The sequence below is a fragment of the Podarcis gaigeae genome (genome assembly GCF_964106915.1).
Source record: "Podarcis gaigeae genome assembly, chromosome: 12".
NCBI classification, from domain to species: domain Eukaryota; kingdom Metazoa; phylum Chordata; class Lepidosauria; order Squamata; family Lacertidae; genus Podarcis; species Podarcis gaigeae.
In genome coordinates this window covers 57,241,399-57,265,403 of record NC_139688.1, presented here as the reverse complement: position 1 = coordinate 57,265,403, position 24,005 = coordinate 57,241,399, and the positions used below count along the sequence as shown (strand labels likewise).

Below are 24,005 nucleotides of genomic sequence, written 5' to 3'. Positions count from 1 at the left end.
GTGGTTTCTAGATTGGCTAACATGTTGGGTTTGACTGGATTGAAATTCCTGCAGTCAGCAGGCTAGCATTGGGTGAGCCACCACCTCCTAAGCCAAACTTAAAAGGCTGCTGCTAAGACAAAATGAGATGACTCTATGTACGCACCCTGAGGTCCTGGGAGCAACTGTGGGGTAACTAAATTGTGAATCACAGCTCAAGACCCAAGGAACTCTGGGTTTGTTCGAGAAACCTATGTCTACAGATTTCTCTCCCATTTTCTTGAGGTAGGTCTGAGAATTGTCCTGCCTATTCAGCTATTTAGCACTGTCACATTAGCATTTAATAGAAAACTCTAGTGATTCACATTGTCCCCCTGTATACATAGCAAATTTGAATTTGGACAAAGTTGAGTAATTCATCAGCCATTGTTGATGGGAAAAAGTTTCTGGGTAACGTTGTGTTCAGTACAAAAGGAGTGGAATAAATAATATATATCAGTTAAACTGAATCGCAATGCCAAAGCCACCAGTGGCCTTAAATATTTCAACTACCTGGACAAATTATCGGAATATCATTCCCATTTTCCAGTTAGATTACAATGCTCATGAGACTGAGAATTCCATCATCATCTATCCTACATAGGCCATGAACTGATGATCTTCTACCTCCATGTTCACCAAGATTGTCAAACGGTTGCTCTCTGCCATGCTCCCATGCTCATAATATCTATCTGTGCCTAACCCCTGACCTGAGGCCTACTGGACTCTTTGCACAACCCATCATAATGCTGTCCTTTGCTTGACCCATTTTCCATCAAGTTTGTCATCTTTCTTCCTGTTGCCTAAGTGGCGGCATCTCATGTACTGTAGGTGGCAGTGGGGAGAAAAATTCTCTATCTGTTCCTGCTGCAAAATTGCTGGCCCCTGTGAAGGGCTGGCCTGGACAGCTGTTGGTGATTGCTTAATTATGGGATCGATCCTGGCATAATTTTGTCCATTTACCTTTTTTTGCATATATAGTGCAAAATTTATCAGGCAGTAGCTACCATGTTACTAAGCTGTTGCCAATTTTGTGGCATGGTAAAGCACTGCAATGTTTTATTTAGTCATGTAAGCTATCTGTAGGTTAAAAAAAAGATACATTTTGGTCATTTCCTCTACATATCTGCAACGATATGTGACTGCAGGTCTCTTAAACATGGAATTAAATCCAGTCATATTTTTTGTTCAAGGAATTTCATATATTATAATTCCAAGCATTCAGATCTGTGTTGAAATCCAGCATTATTGAAATCTTCCAAGGGATTTGCCATAGACTTCAAAGGGATATGCGAAGCATCCCATGTAGTTAGCAGCTGTGCATTAGACAAAACAAAAAACTGGGATGATTAAACCAAGCACATGCAAATCCAGCTGGGTGGATTTATAGTACCATGTCACAGTGCAATGCAAAAATATAAAATAGCAGTTGCCTTAAAAGCAACAACAACCCTCTTTTTGTTTAGGTTTCTTCTACCAATTGACCACTGAGATGAAATAAAGTTAAAGTTAAATAACAGGGAGTGGGGAGGAAAGCCATTTTCATAACAATTGTGTGCCTTGTTCGTGTTGGTGCTTCAGTATGTGATGTTTGGAATAACGATATACAAGTCTTGAAACAAATTTCCCAGCAGTGCTATCCTTGTATAGACTGAATAAAGGTTATTTTCTACAGGGAGGTATCTTATAAGAAAAAACAGTAGGGGACACCATAGAAGTGAGAGGATCCTATGGAGCTTTTTGTATTTAACAACAATCAATGGGTTTTATGGAAAATCATTGAGCAAAATGTGAGCTGCAAGCTCACTACCCCATACTGATGTTATTTATAACCTTAGTCTTAAACTGCAGGAAAAGTACATTTCCGTTCTATGGGGAATACATTAAAAGTATAAAGAGCAGATAAAAAGACAGAGCATTTCATGGATCACCAAGAACAAAATCCACTTAAATGAGCTTAGAGTTGGTTTCTTGGCTTTCACTGATGGAGCAGGACTATGAGGCATTGCCCAAGAGAAAAAAGCTGTTACCTAAGTGTGTTTGTTACCTCATGCATAAACATGGGATTAGTGTAACACACACACATGAAGACATAGGGACTTTGCTCTGAAGACCTTTAACTCTGTCAAGACTGCTTTTGGTTTCATTATTTTGTCACTCTCCGGGCATTATTCTTTCCCCGACTTGAATCCATGCTTTTTTGAAACACTGGAGAGTGATATATGATTAATCCCAGAAAGTCTGAAAAAAGCCATTAGGGCTTTATATAGATTCCCTGCACTCTCCTCTGTATCATTCGGGAAAATCATCATTAACATCTTAGATGTGAAGTGCGAGCTATGGTACTACAGGCTTAAACCTGGCAGGGAAGCATCCATGAAATATTTGTTCAGTAACCCCATCTGTAGAAAATGGCACAGCATGAAGAGGGTCAGCTGGTGCTTATGCAGTAGCGGCAGCAGCAGCAGCAGGGTCTCCCGTTCCACTACTGAATTATGTCTCAAGGCCAGGAACATATTTATTGTTTCCTACTTCTTACAAAAGTAAAGGGTGGGGGGAAGGAGATGAAAGTTATTTTAAGGACGTGTGCTGAAATATATCTACTCCATCACAAGAGCATCCACTCCTCTCTCTATGTCTTCCGTACAAAGGAGCTCTTTTCCATGGACATGTGATTAAAGCAATAAAGGCGGCCGAAGAAGCAATAATAAGCCGTGAGAGAGGGGCCTGGAGAAAATGAGCATTTGCTGTGTATCTTGTTACCTGCAGATGGCAGACTGGCTGTAGGCTGGACCTTCTGTGGCACTTAGAGCTTGACCAACTTGCGTCTGGGTGAGACCAAGTGACAGGCGTCGGATTTTAAAAGCTTTGGCAAATTCTCGGATTTCCTCAAGGTTCACCCCATCCACCTCGCTGGAGGCTGTCTGGGGATCTGTTGAAATACAAGAAAAGGGTTTGAATTCTTCATTGCATATAAAATGGAATGAGCGTAACCTCCGTTATTGGCATGGTTTTGGGAAGCAAACAAAAAGATAGAGCAAAGGCACTGGATGCCTTCCTGTTGCCAACTTAGGGTGAAAGGAGTTGTGGTGGAAAGCATTAAAAACAATGCCTGCTGACCAGATATTTCATAGTGCTTGCATGGGAGACAGTTGGGGGCCTTGCCCAGTCAGGCCCTGAATCATTCTCAAAGAGTTCATGCAGTAAAACTAGTTCCTAGTAGGTTTGGGGAATAACTAAAGAGAGAACCGATTTTGGGAAATGTGTTAACTTAGTAAAAAGGCAATGGATATTTTGTTCTATTTTGTCTTAAAAAACTGCATCACAAAAACTATCTTCAAGGTTACAGATAGGTAGCCGTGTTGGTCTGCCATAGTCAAAACAAAACAAAATTCCTTCCAGTAGCACCTTAAAGACCAACTAAGTCAGTTCTTGGTATGAGCTTTCGTGTGCATGCACACTTCTTCAGATACTTCTTCAGATCAGGTATCTGAAGAAGTGTGCATGCACACGAAAGCTCATACCAAGAACTGACTTAGTTGGTCTTTAAGGTGCTACTGGAAGGAAATTTTTTTTGTTTTATCTTCAAGGTGTTTGGGTCATTTAACTAGACAGTGCTCGTACACTGGACCCTTTGCAAGATTTTTGTTCTGCATCACCCCAAACAGTGGCCCGTTAGGGTGATGCAAGCACAACCTTAAAATAGTAACACTGACACCTGCTTTATTTTTTCATCGGACCCTCAGAAGATAATGCTCATAATGCTGTGAGAATAAATTGGTCTTCTGCCTCCGTCGCAATGTACTGACACAGCTTTTGTCCCTGAAAGGGCACATAATAAAAGCTATCTAGCAGAGGAAGGCTCCTTTGGTGCTGGAAATGCGGTCAATTTAGGACTTATCAAGGGAAATGACACAACAGTTGGAGGTGGTACCCCCCAACCCCCCCCCCTCTTCAGCAACTGATCCCTTGCTAAATGAAAGCATTCCTGAAGCTGGTGGAGACAGCATGGGACTGGGATAGTGGAATATTTCAAAGCGTTGTTCACTCCTGTGTATAGTGAAGCCATTCCCATGGCACAATGTCTCTATCATTTATCACCTCATTCCTGAGATGTTCCAATGTGAAATATTTTTGCCACAAGAATCAATTCATTTCTCTAAATGCAAGTCATCAGTGGTCCAGACTTGGCTACAGTTCAGTGTGCAGACCAACGTCTTATGCTCACAACTATTCTCAGTCTTATTGTAGAACTGCTGCAGGAAAATTGCTATTTATCAGGCTGATGTTCAAAATTCTACTGACTAGAATTCCTTACAAATTCTCCTAACCCATCATCGAGTTTTTGTATCAAATTCATAGTCTAGATTGACTAGGATGGAGTGAACATTCTGAAAACGGGCAGAGAGGGAACTGAGGCTGCCCAGCTTGATGCTGTATTGTTTTTAATTAATGCTGTATTGTTTTTAACACTTGATTGGAAGCCGCCCAGAGTGGCTGGGGAAACTCAGCCAGATGGGCGGGGTATAAATATTATTATTATTATTATTATTATTATTATTATTATTATTATTATATCTGGTTAAATTGTATTTCAAGTATCATCTATTTGCATTGCTAATTGTTATGTGATGAGGTGCCAGAGTTTTGTGGGTGCAAGAAACCCATGATTCCTGGGTTTAGCAAAAGTTGGAATTAATCAAGGTTTGATTAAACTGTGCCAAATGCTGTTGGATGCGGCTTATGCTAACGAGCCAGACCAGCCTGTCAGGGCTAGCTGAGTGTAAGCCATTAAGAAACAGAGACCTGTGAAGGCTCACCAAGGAAACCATCAAGAGAGAGCAAGGACTGCCAGGCAAGGAAGACAGGGGACCCTCCTCCAGCTGTGTGTTGGTGGGCAGAGACCAAAGGGGTTTAGGAGCTCAGGAAGGGTCAACAGGGGGAAAAAGTGGCCAGTTTTGCAAGTGATTTGGGAAGCAGAAAAAGGGGCAGAGCACCGTGTGGGCTGGCTAGGACAAGCTGTGAATGCAGTGCTGTGCTTAGGGAGGAGACCAGAGCCTCTTGGGGTATGGATGCTCTAAACTCTCTCCATCTGGGTTCAAGTGTGTGTGTGCATATATATATATGCAAATAAAACCATATATCATAAAGACACCATAGCTTTCACTGTGTCTTATTTCCAAAACGAAACACAGGCCGTGGGTAGGCACCTGGATCCCCTGAAATCTTGCAGATTGGGGTGGCGTGTATAATAAACTCTACAGAACATAGATGGGGGCTTTTTTCATGGTGACCCTGGGGTTTTTGTGCTTTCCCTATAGATCTCCCGTTTACAGGCCAGGCCTGATTTAGCTACAGCAGCAGAACTGCATCTGCGTCTCAATTGTGTGCAGACCAACTAATTAAAACTCAGAAGTGGGGTACAGGACATGTTATAGTAAGCCTGCCACAGAGAATGGCCTCCCTGTGCAGCTGATTCCTACCCTGGCCACCACGTTGTGAGGTTTTGTTCCCTTTCCATCTGCTAGCAGGAATATGGGTAAAAGCACAAAGACTCACAAGTGTCACATGATAACTGTTTCTCACTGTTACAGGCAGGGATGAGTTTCTACAGGGAGACCATTTTTGCTTATTTCCTCGCAATTACAACACGAGCTCTCTTTCCCCATACATCTGCCTTGGCCTCCTTTCTCTGCATGGTTTTCTGCTGCGCTGTTTACTGTGCCACAAACTTTTTAATTGTCTAGTTCACATGTGGACAAATTCTTAGCTACTGTGCCAAATGGCGCACACCAGCCAGGTATCACGGTTTGTGCCCCTGGATTATCTAGATCTACTTTAATCTGAATTCAGACCTGTTTTCAGAACTGAATCGGTCTTAGTCACCCTGAAAGATTATCATCAGGGAGAAATAGGAGTACCATCCTGTTACTTCTGCTCAATCTCTCAGCAGCTTTTGATATCATTGATCATGGCATCCTCCTGGACTGACTCAGTGGGACTGGGCATCGGAGTCAGTCTCTGGGGCCACATTCAGAACTAATGCACATTGCATACAAAAATTCTAACTTAGGCCTAAAACTCTTATTACCGGCATTTGCACCATTCAGCAGTCAATGACTTGCTTATTTTTCCAGTGGGCCGTACTTACAGGTACTTCACAAAAGCAAGGAAGAAAAGTTGGGATGGAGAAAGTGAAATAAGGATAACAAGAAGGCTATACTTACTGCTGACTAACTGGCCAACACTCAAAGCTGAAGATGAGGAGGAGGAAGAAGAGGAAGAGGAAGCCTGCCGCACGGGGCTCTGAGACATAGATGCTTGACTGTGAGCTAAGTGTAGGAGATTGGACTGGGATGCCGCTTGTCCCACCTGCGTCTGGGGTGGCTGGTGGAGCTAAATGCAAAATTAAAGAAACAAACAGTCAGCAGAGAGACAAGAATTGATAAGGTGCTGTCATTGTACTACGTTCTCTGTCTGGCACAATGCTCTTAATATTAAAGATTCTTTATTCATTTATATCCCACCCCTTCGACTCTTGTGCCAGTAGTTGGATATTGTGGTGGGCTAGAGGAGGACTAACAAGAAACAGGCCATGTCATATATCCAATCTGCAACCAAACTCCCTATCTGGCCTAGTGCAGTCACTGCTGGAAGTGAACCTGTTTGTAGGAGACACGCTGGGGTCTGAATTTTAAGAACTAGATCCCTACTTAAGATTCTTTTTTATATATATATAAATAATTTTTATTAATTTTCCACCAAGTTAAGATTCTTAACTTTGAATACAACATTTTAAAATTAACTTTGAAATCTACCTAAACTGTAATGCAAGATTTATTTATTTATTTATTTAGTTTATTATCTCAGAATAGTCTTCTTGATGTATATGTGACTGTACAGTCTTGACCTCTCCTAGAAAGTAAGGGCAGAGTTAAGCATTGTACTTAAATACATCCTACTGCATCAAAAGAGCTACTTAAAAGTGGATAACTGCAAATGAATTGTGTCCTAAATAGCGCATATACGCAGAAGAAGAAATTTGTGCAAACTGTTAGCCTTTCTAATATCAACTGAAAAATAAATGAATTCAGACACAAACTTCCTTCTTGCATTCCTTCCTCTCCCGGAAATATGACTGTATTACAAATAAAGGATGATGGATTATAACATGAGATAGAACATAAAATGCACAGACAATCTAATATGTGTTTTATTAATTTAATATAACCCAAAGTGGCTAACTGGTTGCTGTTGAAAAAATAACAACTTGAAAATGTATTTTTGAACTATTCAGATATATATCCATTCAAGCACGGCAAATCAGATTACTTGGTGGGTGTTTTTAAATAATAAATGTAATTTGGCTGTGTAAATTACTCTGCAAGCTTTTTACTATGATGATGTCTTTGTGGGTCAAAAAGCAAAATCATTTTAGCATTTCAAGATTCATGTAACTGAGTGTCCTCTAAAAAATGGTTATGTTTATGGATATTTCATTTGCTCTGTATGCTTCAGACACAGAACTGTGTTAACTAGTGAAACGGGGATGCTGTAGTGTGTCAGTTTGAGTGGGTGAGTGTGCTTATGTGAAGAGAATTTGTAGCTCTGGCTGTGTTTTCCAAACTCTATTGAAACCCTTCACAACTCAGATCAAGGTAGCTGCTTCATTATCACGTTCCACGGTGAATCAGCATCCTCAAAGGTGGAGAAACAGCCTTTCAGGAATGAGGAACCATTTGACTACACTGCTGTTTCCCCAATATCATGTTGATTTCAGGTTAGGAAGGAATGGGAGAAGAGCAGGAAAACTTCAAAATAAATAAAAACAAACATATGGGATGCGGTTCTGTTAGCTGAGAGTGGGTGGATGATAAAGTAATCTTGTATGATGCCTAATGGCACACATCAAGGCAGGCATCAGGGATTGCACTTCTGGGCTGGCACTACCCAAATGAGAGTATAATCTGAACCATGAAGATTTTCAAGCTGTTTTGCACCTGAATACCCAAGTGCTGGTCACAAACACTGGGTAGAACTTTGCTCAATCCAGCAAAACCTTATGCTTTAGAGCAGAGCTTTCCAAACTATGTGTCGCGACACATTAGTGTGTCGGCTGCAGTGTGTAGGTGTGTCGTGCAAACACTGGAAAGGTGTTAGTTTAACCTCCAGTTTGCTAGTAAAACTGAATTCCTTTGTTGTGAAATGGTGCGTGTCCAAGAAGGGTGTCACCAGCATGAAAAGTTTGGAAAGCTCTGCTTTAGAGTGTGCCTATTCACGCAAACAGATTGGATGGGATACAGCTAATCAGGGCAAGAGATACCTGAAACAAAAAGGAAAAAGAGGGAATGCATATTCCTCCTTAGAATTTCCTTGCTGTTTGAGTGGCTGAAGGCTTGATTTCTGCAGCCCTGAACCTCTTTCTTAAGATAGAGAATATACCATAACAACTGCCTGAACATTGCAAAAGTGCATCTGATTATATATGGAATATAAAGTCCGCTGCATAAGACAACAAACTGGCAGTTGTGGAGTTAATGGAGGGCTTGGACACCATTTTGGGCTGAAACTGAAGGCTGCCTTTATTTGCCCCTCCTCCTTGCCCAACACCCATACCCAAAGAGTGACAGTGGGGAGGAAAATGCAAATCAATATATTTTAACTATTTCTCGGGTCATTTAAATGCTACATTCATCACTTACCTGTTGGCCTGGTTTGAGTGGCGAAAGTGTGATTCCCTGGGTGTTGATCACTGGCAATATCTGGTTCCCAATGACTGTGGCAATGATTTGCCCCTGGGCATTGGTCAGTAACTGTGGCGTAATTGGCTGCACTTGAAGGCCCTGAGCTCCTCCGGCTGACTGGTTAGATGAGACTGGATTAGGCATCAGTGGGATTGTTCCAATGATCTACAAGAAAGAAAACGTGAAATTCTATAGGTTACAAACATTTAATAGTAAAGGTTTACAATCATAGTTTTCCCAGTAGTGATGTATGGAAGTGAGAGCTGGACCATAAAGGCGGCTGATCGCCGAAAAATTGATGCTTTTGAATTATGGTGCTGGAGGAGACTCTTGAGAGTCCCATGGACTGCAAGAAGATCAAACACATCCATTCTTAAGGAAATTAGCCCTGAGTGCTCACTGGAAGGACAGATCGTGAAGCTGAGGCTCCAATACTTTGGCCACCTCATGAGAAGAGAAAACTCCCTGGAAAAGACCCTGATGTTGGGAAAGATGGAGGGCACAAGGAGAAGGGGACGACAGAGGACGAGATGGTTGGACAGTGTTCTCAAAGCTACCAGCATGAGTTTGACCAAACTGCAGGAGCAGAGCTGGCGTGCTCTGGTCCAGGGGGTCACGAAGAGTTGGACACGACTAAACGACTAAACAACAACACAATCATAGTATGTATATGAGAACGAACTCTGGCCCAAAATACACACATTTTGACTGGTTTAGAAACTGGATGGTGTACAATCAGTAATTGAAGTTGTAGCCATGTTTGCCAAATGGTATCAGATAGAAATCTTCAGCCATTTTCAAGCTGGGTTCTGTGGAGCCTTGGGCTACGTACACAAGTTTGCCCACCATTACTGATATTCCCCTGCACTGCTGAATTGTGAGTCAATTTAGGACTTATCAGGGGATAAGTGCCTGATGTGTTTTAAGCAAACAATTAGAACATGTTTGGCAGTGGTTCCAGTGAATAAAGATAAAATGTAAAGGGCCCCTGGATGGTTAAGTCCAGTCAAAGGCAACTATGCCCTGATAAAAAATTTGAAAAACTATGGGGGAATCTTTGGCTACTTTTAAGCAAGTGGACTGTAAGATGATTTGGTTAAAGTCCTTGTTGTGAAGGGCAGCATGCTAATATGTGACCTACTCTATACTTGTATCAAATTATATTGATATTTGTAATATATAGGATTTTTAAGATTAGAGAATTATAAGAAGCCATTTAGGTCACCACCTGAGTAAATTCAAGCCAAATCGTACTTAAGCACACAAAATTGCTCCCAAACCTACTTTTAATATTATCCATGGCAGTTAGTCCACAAGGTAAGCATCTGACAAAATTTATGGCTCCGACATGAACCATGGCATGCCAAAATACTTTTATGGAAGCTCCTACACAGCAAATTTTTTTAAAAAATATGCTGAGCTTTATCCGGAGGTTGTGGGTGAGAATGGGGTCTTGGGAAGAAATAAACAAGACCTCAGGGATGTTTTCTATACTCTGCCTTTAAACAGCTCTGTTGATGCAGAATTCAAATTATCAATTGTCTATAACAAGGAAAGATTGTGGTCAGCCTAGTGTGGGCATTATATCTTTACTTCAACAAATGTTACCAAATGAAAAGAATTATCTTTCTTTTTAACGCTGTCAGCAGAAGCCTTGTGAAATAAAAAAATAAATAAAAAACATTTGATTCACATGTTGCAAAGGACATGGCCTTGAAGTGTCACTTCTGGGCCTGTAACTTCAGCCAGCAAGGCTCCAGTCCCCCCACAAGGCAAAAAATTGCTGTGCTAGTTTTATCAGTAATAGAAATGTTTGCATCCACGTTTAAAATGCATTTCTGGGATTGCAGTCAGGCATTTTGAGAATGACATTGCTGAAGTGAACAGTTTGTAAGGTCAGAAGCAGGAGGACGGCCTGTTTGTGGTTTTGCAATGAATGAATTATGTTATTTGAACGTGTGCAGGGACACTGGAAGGTTGTACCCCCCAATCATACATGCAGTGGGAATATTTTAGAAATGACAGACTCTTACAATTTCCTTTCCTTCCTCGAAATGCCCCATCAAATAAATGGAATACAGTGGTACCCCTGGATGCGAACGGGATCCGTTCTGGAGCCCCGTTTGCACCCTGAAGCAAGCGCAACCCGCGTCTGCACATCTGCAGGCCGCGATTCGCCGCTTCTGCGCATGCAAATGACGTCATTTTGAGCGTCTGCGCATGAGCGAGCGGTGAAACCCGGAAGTAATGCATTCCGTTACTTCCGGGTCGCTATGGAGCATAACCTGAAAACGTCCAACCTGAAGCATATTTAACCCGAGGTATGACTGTAGATGCTAATGCTTCATTTACAGTATGTAGCACTCTAAGGGGCTAGTCACACATTCAAGCATGTACGGAAGTTCCCCAGCAACCCTATACAGCAGGCATAGGCAGACTCGGCCTTCCAGATGTTTTGAGACTACAGTTTCCATCACCCCTGACCACTGGTCCTGTTAGCTAGGGATGATGGGAGTTGTAGTCCCAAAAACATCTGGAGGGTCGAGTTTGCCTATGCCTACTATACAGATTAAAATAAACCAGGGAGCTCAGCCTAGAGCAGCTTTGTCCCTAACTTGCTAGCTTTGTGGGTAGAGGAAGTTTGTCTTTGCCCACCTGGTTCATGAAGTTGTGCACTATAGGTAAGATGCACAAGTGGGCATCTGGGTCACTCAGTGGGGCTTCTCTCTCCTCTCAGCCCCACAAATCAACTCCTGAAGGTTAGGACACTCTCTGGAGCAGATTTGGGGTGGGGCATGAGGAGGAAGAAAAGAAACTGAAATTCTTGTTTCATAAGAAACATATGTTGTGCAAGTATGCAGTTCAGCTTTAAACCTTGTACCCCAATAGCAGCATGATTACAGTCCTTCTAATGGACAGTGCAGAAATGAAACTCCTGCAGAGGTAAAAATTTTACAGATTGTTCCCTATTGAAGGAGAATTACATGAAGGTGATGTACAGATGGTATACAACACCAGTGCAGTTAGGGAAAATGTACAAAACTAGTTCAAATATATGTTGGAAGTGTAAGGAAAAGGAGGGAACATTTTATCATATGTGGTGGGATTGTAAGGTAATTAAAAAAAATTGGGAAATGATATACAATGAATTGAAGAAAATGTTCCATTTAACATTTGTTAAAAAACCCGAGGCATTTTTGTTGGGGATTGTAGGGAAAGACCTGCCAAAAAAGTTGAAAAACATCTTCATGTATGTGACAACAGCCGCGAGAGTTCTGGTAGCACAAGGATGGAAGACTGAAGAAACCCCAACTAAAGAATCATGGCAGGAAAAATTGATGGACTATGCAGAACTGGCAAAATTGACATATAAGCTATGGCAGCGTTCCCCAACCTTGGGCCTCCAGCTGTTTTGGACTACAACTCCCATCATCCTTGACCACTGGTCTTGCTAGCAAGGGATGATGGGAGTTGTAGTCCAAAAACAGCTGGAGGCCCAAGGTTGGGGAACACTGAGCTACGGGACAAGGATAACTGTGACTTTAAGGATAAATGGGAACCTTTCACAAAGTATCTGAAGACGCAACAAAGCGAACTGGACTCCTTGGCAGGTTTTGAATAAACATTCACAATTGTTTTACTGATAATAATCAGCTAAAGAGTTTGAGGATCTATACAACTTTGTAACATGCAGAAAATAGCAATATTAGAGAAACCAAAGACTGGAACTGAGGAAAGTCGGGGGGGGGGTGAGTTTTGGGTGGGAGGGGGAGGGAGGAAAAATTGGGGGGAAATAAGGATATGTTTTTGGATAATATGTCTTGTTATAACTTTGAATAATTATTTTTTTTAAAAAAGAAACTCCTGCATAGGTATGGCTTTTGTCTTTCAAATCTCTGGAAGGACCTGTTCTATGCCTACATCCCATGATTTTCATGGAGGAGTTTCCTCCACTGATATGAATGGGGAGCAATGGTCTTGCATTCAGACCCCAACATCTACAGGGAGATTGCTGAATCATGCTTTCTGTCTTTATAATTTCATTAACTTCTGCTAGTTTGCCTGAAAGTTTTGGATGTATAAAGGAATGAAATGTTTTATTAATAGTAAAGTTGCCTTTGGGCTCTTATTTGTTCTTTCAATTATTCAGGCATAGCTCAGAGTAGAGGCTCAATTTTGTATCTTGTTATTCCCTAAACTCATTTCGTCATGAATTCTTGAGTCTAGGTCCTTACCTTTACGCTTAAGTTATTCAAAAAACACAATATGGAAGTGTAAAGATGTGAAACATGAAGGCAATATGGGAATAAGACAAAGAGAACTAAAAAGCATCACAAAGAGGAGATGACACAAAGGCTGCATAACCAACAAGAACCTTAAAATCAAGAGGCTTATTGCTTGCAACAGAGAAGTAACGCTGACTTGGGCACTTCCTGGTATGCCAAGCCAAAAGATTCACCACAATGGTGGCTGCCGACTTTTTGGGTCTGGGGGCACATGTGGAATTTTGACAAGGTGTCAAGAGCACCAGTCACAAAATGGCTGCTACCAGGAGCACAGGCTAACACAAAATGGCTTCTGCCTCCAAAGGAGTTTTTAAAAAAAGAATCTAGGAATAATTTTGAATTAATACAGCCAGCATAGTTACAAATAAAAAGACAACATGAGTGACAAGATGCTGTGGCCACTATTTTATGGAATAGAAAAGAAATACGTAAAAATAGAAAAACATTTAAAAAGCCTCACCAGAGTAGTAGTTGAGAAATACAGAAGGCAGAAAAGTACACTAAGTAGGGTTGCCATATTTTGAAGAGCAAAAAAGAAGACACATTTGCCAACTTCTACTTTTAACTATAGATTGCTAGGACGACTCTACTCATGAAAAAGAGGACATGTCCTCGAAAAAGAGGACATATGGCAACCCCTTTTTAGGACTATGTGTAAAACAGTTCACTATGTTTCCCCATATGTGCAGACCTAATAGTAACTCTATATAATGTGTTGTTATCAAAGCTTGATTGAACGTAGCTTATCTCCTTGTGATAGAAAAAGTGATATAAATTGTTCAGTATACACTCTGATTTTGTGAATGTACATAGTTACTTAGATCAATGTTAGCTAAGTGGTGTTAAAGACCATACTGGAAAAAAGGACACAAATAGATATCCATGTTTTTACTGAGAGGGTTCAACCAACTTCAGATTCCTTAAAGTTTGCTACTCTAAGATCCTCAAATCAGCAACAAAAGTTTAAAGAACTGAAAGTAGCAAAGAGTCATGCCTGAGTGGGTACAGATAGTTTTAAAAAAAGTGTTATCAAATATGCATTTGTTTATCACAGTCAAGTATTATGATTAAAAGCTGATTCATATATATTTTATGAAGATATTGTCTATTGTGATGGCAAAATTAAATGCATTTTGAAACTTGTAGGTGACATTTATCTGTCTGGTCTATCAGAAAAAGTTGTCATATTCCATCTAACATATATTACTTTTCCAATTTCCTGCCAGTAATGTTTCTTTAATGTTCTTTAGGGCGAGACTACAGGATTTCTCATCTCTCACAACAAAGACCATAACTCATTACAATGATGCTAATGAGCTTTGGCAATGAAAAACTGTATCACCCTTTTCATAGGTGAACAATCTTTTATCCGTGACCATCATGGCATTTTCTTATATATATACAGAGGGTGCAATGGGAGCTTGATGCATTCTTTAAAAATAACTCATGCTCTTCCATTCTTTTTCTGCTGCTCCCTTCAGATGATCATCAGGCGGAGAAGAAAAAAACAAAACCAGGCACCATTTCTGTGAAGATTCAGGCTCAGTTTGGATGTGTGTGAGATAACAGGGATAGCAAATCTATTGAAAATGGTAATCTTCTATCTCCCTTTATGTCACCTTGACTGCATATTTACCCAAATTATAAAAAAGCTGAGGAACAAAGTGCACTTTTGCATGGCAGGCAGCATAATGAGTGCGATCCAGTGGAAGTGAAGCAATATTTCTATTTATATCAGTGGGAGGGAGTTAAGTAAGTGCTTAACACCCTTATGGTCCTGAGAGCCAAAGAAATTTGACATATATTTGCAAAGACTAAAAAGAGAGGTTCCGGGGGGAAATTGTGGCTGAGATTACGAAAGGCATAAAGCTTATTAATGAAAAGCTAATTATTAAAGCTAATTGGGGTTGCCAGGTAATTCCATGTGAACCCCTCACATTGCTCTTAAGGATTCTGTATGAAGGTGTATCGTTTCACGGAAAAGCCAACTATTTTTCTCAGACTTCAACCCTGTAATGTGTCAACTGACACTTAACACCATAAAATAAAAATGAAATAACCTTAAGGATAACATTTTCTTCTGGTGTTTAATGAGATCCACTCTATTAACTTCAAAGAACCTGACAATGTTTGCTTCCCCTTTAGTTGATCAATTTTTAATTCCTTGGTATTTGGGGTGCCATGACCCTGCTAAGTCTCCATTTGTCTATATAGAAAAATAACTTTTGAAGTTTTGTGTGTGTTAGAAATCCTTTCCTGCCCTCTTCTCTGAAGGGAAATATATCCCAGGAGGAAAATTGGAAGTCTGCCAAGCACAACACTAGCCTGGCTGCAGAAAACACCCTGTGCCCAGTGCAACGTTGGACAGGCTTGATTATGTCCTCAGTGCTCATATAGACATCATGGGAATGATTCCTGAACCTGAAAACTGTGCCCTGTGAATTGGCGAGCGGGGCAAAAGAGGAATCATTGAAGTGACAGCAAGGAAGAAAAGTTTAATATGGTGCTATAATGGGAACTAACCAATCAATAAGACTAATTCCCTCTGCCAAGAGGCTGTGCTCTCCCAGTACAAACCCTCAGTGCCACAATATGTGAATTCACTTTTACAGTTTCCCTATCACTTTGAGTCTATCTGTCTGTCCATCCATCCATCCTCCTGAATAAGTCATGTCATGGCTTAATAAATATATCTTTGGGAGAGAGGCCCAGGCCTCTACAGACTACGACTAACAAGTTAAAATTAAACTCCTTTCCCAGTTGGGCTGCAATGACCTATTTATACATTTTTCCTTGCCTTTTTCATCTATCTATATTTTTTATCTTTACATTTTCCCTGGTAACTGGCCTCTCTCATCTCTCTCTAAACTGTCTCCCTGATGTTCTGATCAGTCTCTGATCTATTTCTCTTTTCTTATCTCCTGGGTGGATGCTAATATGACACATCCAACCTCTAAAACAAACCATTTATTTTGAGAGCTGGCAATGTCAGAGTATTTGATGCATCAAACATTAAAATGAATGTTTATTTGGATATTGTGCCTGGATATGAAATTACTTTTTTGAGAGATCTGTTTTTAAAATGGAGAGGCATTCTGTCCTCTTTCCCAAATCTGCTGCACAAAACTTACAGATGAAAAGAACTGGGAGCATATGAGCTTTTTGTGGAATGGTGAAAAAAGAGAGGAGCTACAGGGTGAGCATGTGTTTTGATAATATTTGCTCCAATGTACAAGGGGCTGCATGTATGAAAAGCAAGCTTTGACATGTGTTTGCCTGTTGGGAATCACATAGGCAAATGGCTACCATATGCATGATGTAAAGTATCATTTGGCAGACCCATGTTTTCAGATGAGGCCCTGCTCCAATCACATTACTAGAAGAGTGAGAAGGATGGGGTACTGAGGTCCATTTGTTTAAATATATATATATATTTTAAAAATGAAACAAATTAGCTGCATTTGTTTTATTCATTTTAGTTATAAAATATGAGTTGCTTTAAAAAAAATGAATTTTAGAATGAAAAATACAATAGTGATTCTTTGTTGGGGGTTGATTAATTTTCCATTAGTTTCTGTTGGGATGCATTTGTCCTATTTTTCAGAAATGTGGCAGATCTGATCCTAAGGAGAATGCCTGGGCTTTTCAGGCAGAAAGGGATGTAAATCGAGAAGTTACAAGTAGAAGAAATGCAGCTGGATCTCCCAATGGAATCATTTGAAAGGTTATCTCAGCTGTGCATCTTTTAAATTTTCTTATAAAATGGGAACCAATCCATATGGATTTTGGGAAGTCTGATGCCCTGGGGGAGATTGATAGCCTCAAAATGTTACAACACTCAGATGAAAAGCAACAAAGTCTGAAATTAAAAGCCAAACTAAAATGATAGGGAATTGTGAAATTCTGAATTGTTGGTGAAAACAAATAAGAAAAGGAAACAAATAATGAAAGAGATTAAAATTTGGAAACAGATTAAAAGGAAAAATTAAAGAAGTAACTAAATGGACCCCCTGCCAGCACAACCTAGGATACAGTGCATGTTGGAGAGACATGTGCATAGGAATGGTTGCATCTCCCAAATCTGTCATGGTTACTCCTGCAGTGCAGCTCCCACAGGCACCAGTAATCTATCAGAGCACCAGTAATGGAAGTGAGGCCTGGGGAGTTGGGTGGGCTGCAGAAGAAAAGATAATCGGTGATGTGAGCACAAAATGCTGATGCTTGAAGGTATGGATCTGCCACCATTATCTGTATTTAGATATGTGATTAAAGCTGATAAGTCAACAGAATATTTTTTTAAAAACACAATCATGTACAGTTTATGTCTATTCAGAAGTAAGTCCAAGTGAGTTTAATGGGCCCTACTCCCAAGTAAAAAAAAAAAAGGGACGCGGGTGGTGCTGTGGGTTAAACCACAGAGCCTAGGACTTTCTGATCAGAAGGTTGGCGGTTTGAATCCTCGCGATGGGGTGAGCTCCCGTTGCTCGGTCCCTGCTCCTGCCAACCTAGCAGTTCGAAAGCATGTCAAAAATGCAAGTAGATAAATAGGTACCGCTCCGGCAGGAAGGTAAACGGTGTTTCTGTGCACTGCTCTGGTTCGCCAGAAGCGGCTTAGCCATGCTGGCCACATGACCCGGAAGCTGTACGCCGGCTCCCTCGGCCAGTAAAGTGAGATGAGCGCCGTAACCCCAGAGTCGGTCACGACTGGACCTAATGGTCAGGGGTCCCTTTACCTTTACTCCCAAGTAAGTGTATATATTGTCGGTGGTGGAGCTTCATGCTCTGGCACCGGGGGCGGAGACCAGGCAGGGGCGTGGCTGGTACGCGTCCCAGGGGTGTGGCGCGTCTCCTGCAGGGGCATGGCACATGCCCTGGGCCTGTGGCGCGCCGCCTGCGGGTGCGTGACGCCCTGCGCGGGCAGGGGTGCAGCCACGATGGCACCCCACTAGCATAATGCTGCCGGGGGCAGTGCTCTCTCCCCATCCCCTTTTCCTCCGCCAGTATATACTGTATAAGATTGTAGCCTTTATCAATTTTGACTATGCTATTAGAATTTATTTATTTTTTAAAAAGTGGGCAGGAGGCTGCCCAGCCATGGATCTTGCTCTGGTTCTTGGTCAGGTCTTTCAAATGCTAAAGACTTCTGATCCAATGGAGTTTTCCCTTTTACCATTTATGAATGTAGCATTTTCCTTTATGCAATCAATACAACTTTGCACCATGAGTGTCTTTCACCATTGGCTGTTTGGCTATGAGAAGACTGGACACCACAAGCATTCAAGCACCTAAGCACAAAGGTAAATTGTATTAATACTCCCACCTGTGGAACTTAAGAGATGGCAGGAATGGTGAACATTATTATGTGAGGCCAGAGCAGAAACAGCCTCAGGCAGAGAGGGTCATCCTAAGGCAGTGAGGGTAAAGTGGGACTGAACAGGCTTAGAGGCGTTTTTGTGAGGTACTCTGCCTCAGGCAAGTATATTGATTTTAAAACTCACTGAAGGGTAGCAACAACTTGGCCATTGTTATGCTCTTTAAGCATATGTAGCATACATTTCTTGGCCATGCACAATGTGATTCAGATGCTGGCAATAATTTAGCTTATTCCTAACCCCATGGCAAGAGAGAGGCTATACCACAAAGTTTCACATTGCACTATATTTTTGCTTGTCTTGCCTCAGTGACCAAATTATTATTTTTTGAAGAATTGCACTGGATATCCTCATTCTGTTCCAGACACATGGAAGAAAACAGGATTTTTTACAGGAATTTAAAATTCGCCTTTTAGGAACCACTAATTATGTTTATGAAACATTTAATTAGTGAAAAGTGTTTATGAATACAGCAGCAGCATTTTCCCCTCACAGGACTCAAGGCAGCTTAGAGATAAAAACAAGAACTGCTAAAAATATAGAAAAAAGCAATAATTGAAAAACAATTATGTGAGCACAACATAATTACGGATACCTACTCACTGCATTTTTATTTTAATGAAAAGTACCAAGTTGGAAAAAAGGCCCCGGTGTTTTTGTTCTGAAACAATGGAACTGAAGGCAGAAGCCACTGACTGAACCAACACATGATTCTGCCTTTATAAACAAAAACAAAAAAACCTCTGTACATAAAATGCTGGCATAAAATTGTTATCCCTGATGACAGTGACAGCCCTAATTGCACGCATTGTGCTTGATTTGTTTGTCCCCGTTGCCCATAACTGGAATGCAGACGGGTGGGAGAGCATTACTACCACTTACCTTGAAGGACCTGGTTCTAGTGAAAAGTGCACCTACACCACTCCTTGCCAAAGCTCTAAGCAGACTCACCACCTTTAGACTCTGATAGCAAATTCATAAAGGCTGCAGCCCTATGCATTGAATCCAGTGGGTTTCTTTTTGAATGAGCACTTTTAGGGCTAGGTGCAAAGATGACTTTGCTTGGCGTTGTGTAGTTAGGTAAAGGTAAAGGGATCCCTGACCATTAGATCCAGTCGCAGACGACTCTGGGGTTGCAGCACTCATCTCGCTTTACTGGCTGAGGGAGCCGGCATTTGTCCGCAGACAGCTTCTGGGTCATGTGGCCAGCATGACTAAGCCGCGTCTGGCAAACCAGAGCAGTGCACAGAAATGCCGTTTACTTTCCCGCCGGAGCGCTACCTATTTATCTACTTGCACTGCGCGCTTTCGAACTGCTAGGTTGGCAGGAGCAGGGACAGAGAAATGGGAGCTCACCCCGTCATGGGGATTTGAACCACTGGCCTTCTGATAAGCAAGCCCTAGGTTCAGTGGTTTAGACCACAGCACCATCCACGTCCCATTTAGTTGGGTAGCCATGCCCAATTACAAAATAAGAATGTTTCCTATCAGTTAAGCAGGGAACCTACATAGATGTTGTTTCTTTTTAAAACCGGGAAATTACAATTGGGAAAGGATCAGGCCTTTTGCTTTTTCCATGTTTCGATGCACAAAGCAAGCAAAAGCTGTTTCCAGCTCTGGTGAAAGTGATTTTAAAGCTAATACTAACACTTATGATCTGCAGGTAACAGCACTGGGCTGGGGATAGAGTATTATTTATAAGAGTTGAAAATAACTTCAGAGGGGCATCATTTTCCATGTTGTGCAGACATGTTTCTTTTGTCCCACTATTGCCACGGATCAAAGAGGTTGTTAAAACACAAGAACCTGTGAATGTTGCATAGCAAATGAATAAATTACGCATATGAATGTATGCACAATGCAGTGTCCCTCTTTTCACACCAGATTCATCTCTTGGAGGGGGGGGGGGGAGGATCACCTTGCCTGAAACGGCATCAACTTGAAAATTTCATTTGGGGTAGTTCCATTGACTGTTGTGGAACTACTCCAGAGTGTATTGCCGTGCCTGCGTCCTCGTTATTCAATGAAAGTATTTCTGATGCTACAAGAAAATAAAAGCAATTGTGGGGAAACAGGACACAGGCACATTAAAAATGGTAGCCCAGAGTCTCTTCAAAAGAGAGGTGCGTTGGTACTTTACAAATCCATCCATAAAGAGAGTCAGATCCTATTTGGTAATGCTTTCCACTCTTTTTTATTGCACATGACATATTATATTGTACCATGCAGTGCATGGTGACAAAAATTCCCCATCTTATTTAATTGTGATCCCTTCACTGGGTTTGAAAGGGGCTGCTTTATTTCCTTTGCTTTAAAATTTACTAGCTTTTTAGCTGATGAAGTATTTTATTTTATTAGTTGGGAGTTAATGCTTTACCAAAAAGCAGCAGCGGGTTGGGGGAGACATATAGATATTATATATATAAAAGGAACGAAAAGGCCCTTGGCTGTGTTAGGAAGGCCTGGGACAGAATAATACCCTTTAATAATGAGGGATAGAGCTACGGCTTTTGCTGATGGCTGTGACCGGCTCTGTGACCTGATTATGTCGCAGAGTGTCAGCAGCTGAGACACTACAAAAGCAAGTGCATCCCATCAAATCTATCTCCATTGTAATCACTCTTGCTGCTGAGAGGCTTGTTAGGAGCAGAGAACCATCAGGCCTTATTAGCACCATTTACCATCAAGATGCTCAAGGAGCCAATGGATGCCCTCTCTTCAGAATAATGAGAAGCAAAGTACTCCCATTATCAAACTGGATCAACGACACCATCCTGCATGCTTAGCCCGTGAGCTAATTGTGGATTAAAGCTCTCTGAAGGCAGTTAATGTTTGCTAATTAGTGGGAGCCTTGCATGAGGTGATTTTCTCAGGAAGATTTTCCTGTTGATGCATAGGTTCAGTGCAAATGAATTCTGTGACATAACACCCATGAGTCTTTTGCTGATTGCTTTTTCTTTTTTCTTTCAATTGCAGCAATATTCAAAACAATTAGTTTTTTTAAACTTGCACAATAACATAGTCATGCTAGCTGATAAAATTATTGGTGTTTGTAGTTAATACATGTGTTACTTTAAACCACACGAGGGCACTGTCTAGCAAGCACTTGTTTGTAAGCCTCTTTGTCTAAGTTAACTCTACCCCAAAAGCTGAGCCATTCCATTTGTTGTTCTCTTCAGACAATATGTCTGCTATATCTCTGCTATCACCAATCATCCTGTAAATCGTTCCTTCATGAATAAAGCCTTTGAACTCCAGAAACTGTAAGTGATTACTTCAGTCTAATTCACCTAAGCTGCAAGGTCTGCTAACAAAAATGAATATTGTTATTGTCTTAAGATCACTTAGTTAATTGTTAATTGTTAAAATGAGCCAATCTTAGAAACCAGCCTGCAGCCCCTGTGTAAAATACACATACTGTCATTGAAGTTATGTGGATTACTGAAGTGTAAGGATGGGAGAGGATGAATTGCATTTATCAGTGAAAACAGCAAATCTGGTAATATTCTGTTAGGAATCCTCAGCGCAGTTGTGCATTTAGGTGTCTTCCTTTAAAACTTATCATTTTGGATAACCACTGGTTACATATATACCATTTGCAAAATGATGAGACTTGGTGCCCTCCTGTTCATGGCTGTGCTGGGTGGGACGGATGGAGTTGTAGTCCAAATCTTATGGAGGGCACCAGGTTGTCAAAGATTGCTGTACACTAGCTGTTTTCTCTGGAATGGTCATCAGTTGTTTCATACATTTTTTATTGAAAATCTAAAAACTGATGCTGCCAAACTGTTGCATTTCAGTGCATTTCTGCCTCATTTTTTCAGACCCTATGTGTACTACTTTAAAAGGGGGGGGGCTGCTTTAGTTGCAGCATCAACCTTTCGAGTGCAGTCTGGCAAAATTCTGCTGCCAGTTAGCAGGGACCCTTAATAAGCTGCTTTCTTCTTGCCCCTCTCTATCACAGCAGTGTCTGTCCTTTCATTACATACGTCTTGTTCACTTGCTTAGAATTCCTCCATAGCTAGAAAAAAGGCTGGGTTTGCACACCACTTTAAACTATGGTTTAAAATAAATTAACCACAATTTAATATGAATAAGCAGCATGCTGTTACACCCTGCTCAAAAGCACACTTTGCTCCTCCCTGACTTCTTCCTCCATCGTGACAGGGAGGCAAGAGAGGTTGCTTTCAAGTTGTGTGTGAACCAGCATCACATAGCTTGCTTCCCCCAACCAAACCATGAAACAGTAAGCTAAGAACTAACCTTGCCTTACCATTTATGGTTGGTTTGTGGGAAACAAACCTTGAGTGCTCGTTCACAACCTCTGGTTTATTGCAATAGCTCAGCCAATAGAGCATGAGACTCTTAATCTCAGGCTCATGGGGGTAAAAGATTCCTGAATTGCAGGGAATTGGCCTAGATTACCCTGGTGGTCCTTTCCAACAGTTCTCTGTTTCTATGATTTACCCTGGCTAAGGACAGGCAGCAGTGCAGGGAGGAACACTGCTTTAATTGCTGTGTTGCTTTAATGGGATTGTTTCATTGCACATTTTAATCGTAATTTATTTTAAATTATTCTGTATTTAGACAATGTTGTGCAACTGGTTTTTATGTTTTTAGAGTCATCTGGGCATTGAGCAGTACCTAAACGAACAATAACAACAGCAGCAGCAAAACACATGTGATTTTAGCAGCGTGCTACTCATTCACTTTAAGCCATGGTTTATTTAAAACCAGGATTTAAAGGAGCCTTTTTCAGCCCACAACCCACGTTCTATTATGCACAGCCTTCTGGAGGCTGCCTGCCAGAGTGATGAGGGCCTGAGGCAAGAGGGGACAGAGCAATGTGACTCTACACACAAACACATTGTTTCTACACACAAACACATGCACACACATTCCCTCCATCCATCAGGCAAGTAGCATCTTCACAGCTCAAGGATACCACCAAGCCATTCAAACCTGAGGAGGTTGCAGAGTAGGGCCAGTGAGGGATTTGGCCTGGAGAAGGGACACAGCCTGGGAAGAGTTTTGTGGGTTCGAGAGGCCCAGAGGTCTCCTCAGCGCCAGCCAGCGTGGTCAATGGTCAGTGGAAAATGGTAGTTATACTTCCCACTCCAGAGCTTTAAAAATGTGTTAGTATCATGTGAAATTTCTCCTGCAAACCTAACTTTTAGTGAAGGCATTTGCAAGTTGGCAGTGCTGGCTTGCCGCAGGTTTCTCTTTTTAGACTGCCTGTGGTTGCAGTTGAATTAATTATAGTTGTGATTTTAGCACAATGAACAGCAGTTTCATTTTTAATTAGATCTGGATATGCAAGCCCGGTATATCAGAAATGAGCAACTTTTTAAAAAGCCTATGAACCATCACCCCAACAGATCTCTCAGGGATTTAAAATATAAAGACAAATGACGCAGAGTTCCACCCTAAATTTATTAAAAGAAGCCCTTCACATAGATTTTTAACTGTTGCGTGGCTTCTGGATTCCAGTCTCTACTATGTCGACTGTTGTAGTTTTGCAAAAGTGAAATTCCGCCTACACCTGAAACCTGTGGGATGACCAGATTTGGTTTATAAAATAAATA

At 41.2% G+C, this 24,005-nt stretch overlaps 1 protein-coding gene across 2 annotated transcripts in view; it reads right to left on the bottom strand.

Annotated features, from left to right (window-relative positions):
* Nucleotides 1–24,005, bottom strand: part of POU6F2 (POU class 6 homeobox 2) — a 305,787-nt gene that overhangs the window by 7,814 nt on the left and 273,968 nt on the right. For both annotated transcript variants that reach the window (XM_083706324.1, XM_083706325.1), the window contains exons 7-9: nucleotides 8,721–8,927; nucleotides 6,246–6,414; nucleotides 2,782–2,950 (exon numbers count right to left, since the gene is read on the bottom strand). In XM_083706324.1, coding sequence (XP_083562450.1) covers nucleotides 2,782–2,950; nucleotides 6,246–6,414; nucleotides 8,721–8,927 — 545 coding nt within the window. The remainder of the gene's footprint in view (nucleotides 1–2,781; nucleotides 2,951–6,245; nucleotides 6,415–8,720; nucleotides 8,928–24,005) is intronic.